This window comes from Rattus norvegicus, chromosome 5 (assembly GCF_036323735.1).
Source record: "Rattus norvegicus strain BN/NHsdMcwi chromosome 5, GRCr8, whole genome shotgun sequence".
In the NCBI taxonomy this organism is placed as follows: domain Eukaryota; kingdom Metazoa; phylum Chordata; class Mammalia; order Rodentia; family Muridae; genus Rattus; species Rattus norvegicus.
The window spans coordinates 146032503-146040700 of NC_086023.1; the positions used below are offsets into that span (position 1 = coordinate 146032503).

Consider the following 8198-nt stretch of genomic DNA (forward strand, 5'->3'; position numbering starts at 1 on the left):
CTCATCTCTCCTGCCTCTTTGGAAACTCTCCTAGAAGCAAGTGCCACATCCCCTCTTCCTCTTGTCCCTTCTCTTATACCTTGAACCAACGCCCTGGCAGGGAGTCAGGGCCTTGTCTTTGGGCAGGGGCTGGCCACCTAGGAGACAAGCAGTCCTGTGTCCTTTCTTACATGTGTGCTGGTTGTATGGGAGAGATGGGAGGGTCTTGCTAGGCCAGAGATTGGACCGAAGGCTGGAATGCAGGGAACCGGGGCTGGGAAGGCAGTCTAAAGTTCTGCCAGAGACCGTGTTTGAGGAAGCTGGGTATCATGAGCTGGGCAGGGAGCAAGGGGCGTTAGGAACAGCCAAGGCACTGTGAGCCGAATAGCTAGCACTTTCCCAGAAGAATCCTGACAGTCCCAGTGCAGGTGGGATGCTTGGGGGAGGCAGATAAGCTGGAATCAAGAGAAAGAACTACACTGAGTGAAGGTCTACCATGTGGATCACTCTGTCTGTGCTCGCCTGTTCCATACATCAAACCCTATACATTCTTTCTCTAGTCTCAGGAGGATACTCTAACGGTCCAGATAAAGAGCACCCAGGAGCTACTCTAACTTCTCTGCCTCCACAGTCTGGCCGCCCCACAGCACCTCATGCCCCTGCCTAGACGGAGGGGGAAGAGCGTGAGGTCCAGAGGTGGAGGACGCTGCTTCAGATAGGCTGAGTGGTTGTGTTAAACCGTGCACAGACCTCAGCAGCACCCCCCACCAAGTACCATCTGAGGGCACCCAGGAATTAAGCAGTCTAGGAACATGCCTTCGGAGACTGTCAGCAGCTGCTATCCCAGCATGTCCACCCACCTTGTCCCTTCAGTTTTATATCCCAGTTTGGCACATTTATCCGATACTTGCTCATTGTCCTCACCGGCTAAGTTTCAAGCACTCAGGGGACCCTGTCTCCTTTGAGATAAACAAACAGGGTCCCATGCAAATTCTTGGGAAACTAAAGCAGAGACTAGAATAGGGGCCAGGGAACAGGGCCCGTTGATAATCAGAAACTTGGTGATGCTAAGTGGTGACTATGTCCACCTTCAAAGAACTAAGAGTAGCTTTGGGGACAAGCATATGACTCAGTTCTGAAGGTCTCTGTGTGCCCTGTGGGTGTCATCTAGCATACTCCCAGCTTAGGATAACTGGAACTGGCTAGTGGCCTCTTAGTGGACTTGAAGGTCCTTCAAGCCAAGAGTAAGGGCACAGAGAAGCAGCAGGGGAAAGTGGACGTGCCACTAACCAATGCAGAGACAAGCTCCAAACCTCCCATCTGTCCAGACAAGTACCGAGCCTGCCATCTGGACTCCTCTTTCCACCCTTCTGGAACCTGACTATTTTTAGCCCCATGCCTCTTCTGGGATCGGAGTATGGCCACATTCCTCCATTCATCCGTTTATTCAACAAATATTTATTTTACAGAGGTAGGCCTCGGAAACGAACAGCTTCTTCAAGCACAGTCCTGGTCCTCAGGTAGCTCAGAGGTTGGATTGGAGATGAATGCAAATGAAGGCACCAGGGAACAATGTGGCAGACGCCTTGACACAGGGAGTTAGAGAGGGAGCCTCGCCATCAGTAATCCTAGAGAGCCCACTGAAGGCTCGGCCCCCAGCTACGCCCTGCCACCAAACCCGAATTAGCCAGGTACTGCCCACATGTAGAAGAGGTGGAACTGCGACAAGGAATCCTAAGAAGGAAATACTAACAAAGCAAGCGTAATGCGATGCCTGCTATAAACACAGGCCGGAGAACGGTGGGAAAGACTGTGTTTCTGCAGGAGAAGAAACAGGGTTTTCCAAGGCAAGGTGGCTTTCTTGGCTGGAAAAAGATGTAGTTTTGATAGGCCTGTGCAAAAACTTTCTCAGAGCCTCAGGCCCCCTAACACAGGCCCAAGGAGGTGGCGTTCCCACCCCTTCCTCCTGCTGGACTAACAGTACAAGCAGCTAAGTATAGATTCTTATGTCTGAACTAGGGGGAAACACTTGCGCTTGCCTCAGTGAACTGGCACTTGGGACACTTGGCCTAGACCCTGATGAAGTGGTTGTAGTGTTTTGCCTTTAATGGTTAGTGATTATTATTCAATCTCATTACTTCCTGGTGCCTGTCTTTGAATACCAACAGTTCTCCTCTTTCCAGGTTTGGCTGTCTCCTTCTCTAGCATCCTTCTGTTGCTATGATACCAATAGATGTAAGGGACCAGTGCTTTATAAACTAACACAGTGAAAGAAGAGGGTATTGGGGATGTGTTTTAAATTTCTACAGAGAAGGGACAAGCAAAGAAAGAAAGATGAAGAAAGCAGGCAAAACTGTAGGCAGGCCAAGTGCTGGTAAAAGTTTGTCCTGGAGAGTACGGGCAGGCAGCCAGCCTCAGTGTCCCCATGAGGTTATGCAGAGCTGCGAGTGGCTTTCTGTGTGAGTGGGTTAATCTGGGTATTGTGGTTGTCGTTCCAGCGGAGTGTGGGAACTCGGTCACGGGCACTCAGGGCACTCTGCTGTCCCCCAACTTTCCTGTGAACTACAATAACAATCACGAGTGTATCTACTCCATCCAGACCCAGCCAGGGAAGGGGATTCAGCTTAAAGCCAAGGCATTTGAACTCGCTGAAGGAGACCTCCTCAAGGTAATGGCGATTGATTTCCTACAGTGTGTAGATAACAATGCACAAAGGTGATTACTTCCTCATCTGTTCCTGTGTGGATGGCCCAAGCTTCCTGCTTCCCCCTGAGTCCTGATGGGTATTTTCACCTGGGTGGAAATGAAGACCAAAAGGGAGGGGTGTGTGGTGTTAGCGCTTGTTAGGAACTGTCTGCCTTCTCGGGTGTATGAGTGGACCGACCAAATGATGGGGAGATGGCTCAGTCAGTAAAGTGCCTGCTGTGTAAGCATAAGGAGTTTGGGTACAAACAATGGGAAAGCCCACCATTGTGGGGCACAGCAGTGTTCTGGCCACCCAACCTAGCTAATCAGTAAATTCCAGGTTCAGTGAGAGACCCTGCTTCTCAACAGTAAGTGGAAAAGCTACGGTGGACGACATCTGCATCAACTCCACCCCAAACACTCACTACACAAGCACATACCCACAGGTACAGACACAGAAAACATGTCCTTACAACAACACTATGCCACACACACATGCACACACATAAAATGCATTTAACATGTACTATCCATATACGCACTCTTTAAACAGTGAAGTCAGTTGAAGCAGTCAACGAATCAGTTTTTTGTGGACCATGACCTTATATCTAAACAATTAAGAGCTCACAGAACATATGTGTGTGCATGTGTATGGTATGTTTACATACATGTACATACATGTTGTGTATATAGATGATGCATAAATAGTGTATTATGAGAATGCGTGTGTATATGTTATATACAGTGTATGGATACATGTATGTATATATTGTGTGGTGTATATGTAAGTACAATTGTGTTCATGTTATGTGTAGTATCTATGTACTATTTGTGTAGATGTTATGTGCCTGAGTACATATTTTGTGTATAGTATGTGTGAGCACATGTGTGTATATTATGTGTATACATGTTTGGGGTGTGTAGTGTATATTTGTGTGTAGATGTGTGCATGGAACATGTTTTGGGTGGGTAGGTATATGTGTGAGTACATGATGCATGTGTGCACACCCTTTCTTATGTACTTTTCCACATGTCTGTGAGTCTGGGTCTGGCCTGGTACGTCGGTTTCCCTTGCATCTGCACAGCATGTCAGTGTGCTTTGTGTACATGTGCTTACATATGCTTTGAGCATGGAGTAGCATCACTGTGACAATGGCCTCTGCGTGTCAACAGGCTGAAGGAAGCGAGCTCATTAGGGAAAGAAATGGCTCAGCTGATAGAGGGAGTTATGAAGAGCTGAGAGACATCTGTCTTGGATTTCTTTGTGTGTGTCAAGGGGCTGTCGCTGATAATGTGTAGGGTATTCATGTGTGGGTGATAAACAGTTGAACTTGGAGAATGTACCAAAGAACTGCAGTAATAAAATGGATTATATGGAAAGCATCACCCAGATTTAGTCAGTTTCCTCCTAAGCCAAGGAACTTTACTAGCTTATCCTAATACGATTTCATTCTCAGCAGCCAGAGAAATGCCGACATGAGGAACATTCAGAACAGCCAAAGGCCATTACTCTGGGAAGTAAAAAGAGGAGCCATTAAATGACTGTCATGTTTATGGACAGTTGGTACATTGACCCATCCCTGGAGCCTATTCTCTCTCTCTCTCTCTCTCTCTCTCTCTCTCTCTCTCTCTCTCTCTCTCTCTCTCCCCTATTTCCCCCTGCCCTGTGTGTTGTGTGTTGTGTCACACACACACACACACACACACACACACACATACTTGCTCACACTGTGCAGGTAAGTGTGTTTCTCATGCTTACCTCACTCCTCATGAAATAACTGAAGCACATATAAAATCACCACCACCAACAACAACAACCACACACACACACACACACACACACACACACACACACACACACCTGAAATTATTGAACTCTCTAGAACAGCAGTTCTCTACCTGGGGGTCACATGTCAGATATCCTACATATCAGATAATTTACATTACAATTTATATGAAAAGTACAGTTATGAAGTAGCAATAGAAATAATTTTAGGGTTTGGGGTCAGCACAACATAAGGAACTGTATTAAAGTGCCAAAGCATTGGGATGGTTGAGAACCACTGCTCTAGAGTAAGCTTCTGGAAATGGGAAGGCACAACATTGTCCCTTCCCTGTCCTAGCTCTTCCCTCTTCCCTCAGGACTCTTTAACCTCTTAGAAAGAACTCAGAGCATCAATATATAATGAAACTGTTTTAGGACTCAAAGAAACTGGCAGTCATGGCTTTCCAAGTGGAACTCAGAGCTGCCCTGCAAACACAGTCAGGAACACCATACCTGCCATCTGGTCGACCTCATCATGGCTATGCAAGGAACCCAGAGCACAAGAGTAGTCCTCAGCAACCTCTGCCCCTTGCCTTGGTGCAACTGTCTCATTTTCTACACTGTTCATCTGTTCCTTACCCGTGCCTCCAAGGTTGACTGGTGCAGCCCTAAATAGACATGAGAATCTGTCACCTTCTCCACACTCTAAGTGTCTCCCAAGATAGTACCAATGTATTTCATGCGCATGACTTATCTCCCAAACCTTTTGTATTTCTGATCTGGCATGTTCTCCTGTGTATGTAACTTCTGACCTGGTCATTACCCTAAAACTAAAATTTCCCTGAAGTTTGGATTAGACCACCACCCATTCTGATTTGTTTTCTGTTGCCACCCCACTCTCTTTCATATGTTGATCTTCCTGCCACCCTGATACGAGTGAGATAGAGATGTCCCTAAAGTAAGGCCGTGCAGAAAGACAATCCCAGCTCAAGATGACAAAGGAAATATATAAAAACAATTACAGACTACACAGGTTCCCATTAGACCAGCTAAAGGCAAGTGAAGGGAGGTGGTCTCAGCCCTGAAAATCAGGTGAGGGCGCCTTTCATATATGACTAAAAAGAATATTTTAATGGATTAAAGGTATAGGCTTGTCTGGCTCTCAGTTCTACAGGCTAGAAGCCCAGGAGCATGGTACCACATCTGAAGAGGGTTTCCTTGCTTCACTGTGACTGGCAAAGGGCATCCCCTGGTGACTCCCAGCTTGTGAATTAAGTATCATAGATAGTAAGGGAGGGCTGGAGAGATGGCACAGTGGTTCAAATGCTCCCATACAAGCATGAGGACCCAAATTCGACCCCTTACACCCATGCTAAAAGCCAGGCATGGGAGCACAGCCTTCCTAAACCAGCACAGGTGAAGTGGACGCAAGAGGATCCTGGGGCTCTCTGGTCAGCCATCTTATCCTTCTGTAGGCTGTCAGTGAGCTTCATGACCCAAAGAGAAATATCAGAAAGCACGGTGCATGGCTCCTGAGGAAAGATACCCATGGTTGACCACACACACATACACACACACACACACACACACACACACACACACACACACACTTAAAAAAAACTAAAGGGGGGCTGGGGATTTAGCTCAGTGGTAGAGCGCTTACCTAGGAAGCGCAAGGCCCTGGGTTCGATCCCCAGCTCCGAAAAAAAAAAAAAAAAGAACCAAAAAAAAAAAAAAACCAAAACTAAAGGAGTGTCCGTGCACAGAGGAGGGTAAAGCCATTGATGGGAATAAAATCTCAGTCCTCCTCAGTCTTCAGCATGAGCACTAGGTTTGAGAGACAACAGAGCCCCAATGCTATCCTTGTATGACATCTTGCCTCTCTCTGGCCTCTGTTGACACTCCAGGGAAAGATGATCAAGAGCTTTCAGGCCCAGTAGAGGAGGAGACACCAACGTCCCCAGACTCCACCCCTGGAAATGCTTCCATGTGCTGGGGCAGCTCTGGCTCAGCTCCTGTGCTCCCCCTTAAAATCTGTGGTGGGGGAGGATGCTCTCCTATTTCCTTTCTCCCTCTGCAATGATGTGCCAACAAGGAAATTAATCAAATACGTGTGAATATTCATCAGAGGAGAAGGGGACCTGTCTGAGGGATCAGAGCTAATTGCCCCTCAGTTTGCCACAAAGAACAGAAACGTACTCCAAAAGCTCCTGATTGGTATTCCTCGCAGGAGTTGAGAGAATATTGTATTTATGGCACAAAATAGGCAATAATGAAAACAGAGCTTTCCCAGATGAGGAAAGATTGCATGGAGATGGAAAACATGATCATCCAATTAAAACACCAAACGAGGACAACGAAGGGGGGCGGTGACACCGAAAAATGAAATCAGCTCATTACAGGACGCTCTTGACAACGCCTCCATGTCTCAGATGGAAATGAAGAAGAGTCTTTTGTATTAATAAAATGTTCAATCAATCTATAATAAAATTTGATGTGGCAAATAACACTACTAGAAATTATATATATACACATATATATTTGTGAGATATATATATAGTCACTGCAGGAGTTTTCATGAAAAAATTAATATAACTCTATGAGTCTCTGACACATCACCTACTTGAAAAGTAAACGAGGGCTTAGTGACTTAATAACACGACAGAATAAGCAGAGAGATGAAGAAAGACAGATGCCTGTCTGTCTGTCTGTTACATGCTTTGGAGCATCTCCAGGGGTAGCCTCCCCAAACTCTACATTCTCCTGCCTCGTCCTCCCATATGCTGGGATGGCAGGTGACACACATCCAGTCTGGATAAAGATGGTCTCTAAAGAAGAGCAGGAACTGGGCATGGAGGTTCAAGTTTACAACCCCAGTTCCTGGGAACTGAGCAAGAAGAATGTCATGAGTTCAAGGACAACCTCAGCTAGTCAGGGAGCTCCAGGCTAACATGAGCTGCTTGACTGAGATCCCATCTCAATCAATCAATCAATCAATCAGTCAATCCAATCAATCAATCAATAAAATAAAATAAGGAAATTACTAGGGAAAAAAACTACTGGCAGCAGCATTATCGGCAAAAGCAACTCTTCTTTTTAAAGTGAGTGATAAAATAAAGCTGGCCAGATCACAGAAGGAAGTGACAGATGTGTGATATAAGGGAAGGGGGTATATAACTGTAGATGTGACCTGGATTATGGAAATAAGAAAATAGGAACCGCTGTGGGCCAAGAAATCAGAAAGCACAAGCAATGGAAACAGGTGTTCGGCAGATTAGCAAACACTAATGTGTGGGGGCTCAGGGGATGGGTCAGCAGCTGATCCCCTCTGATCGTCTACAGAACCCAAGCTGAGTTCCAAGATACCTCCAGCTCCAAGGTATCTGGTCTCCACTGGCACTGCACTCATGTGCACATACACATACTAAGATACACGCACGTAACATTAGAAAGTGAGAAGTGCTGGGTGGTGGCGCAGGCCTTTAATCCCAGCACTTGGGAGGCAGAGGCAGGCAGGTCTCTGTGAGTTTGAGGCCAACCTGGTCTACGTTGCTAGTTTGGGCCAGCCAGGGCTGCAGAGAAATGCTGTCACAAAGTACTACTACTACTACTACCACTACTACTACTACTACTACTTACTACGAAAAAGGAGAAGGAGGACAAGGAGAAGGAAGAGAAGGAGGAGGAGAAGAAAAAGAAAAAGAAAGAAAGAAAGAAAGAAAGAAAGAAAGAAAGAAAGAAAGAAAGAAAGAAAAGAAAAGAAAAGAAC

At 46.2% G+C, this 8198-nt stretch overlaps 1 protein-coding gene across 7 annotated transcripts in view; it reads left to right on the top strand.

Moving 5' to 3' along the window:
• Positions 1–8198, top strand: part of Csmd2 (CUB and Sushi multiple domains 2) — a 569993-nt gene that overhangs the window by 405680 nt on the left and 156115 nt on the right. For all 7 annotated transcript variants that reach the window (XR_010066645.1, XR_010066640.1, XR_010066641.1 and 4 more), the window contains one exon: positions 2478–2647. Coding sequence is in view for 1 of the 7 variants with exons in the window: in XM_063288624.1 (XP_063144694.1) it covers positions 2478–2647 (170 nt within the window). In the remaining 6 variants the exon portion in view is untranslated. The remainder of the gene's footprint in view (positions 1–2477; positions 2648–8198) is intronic.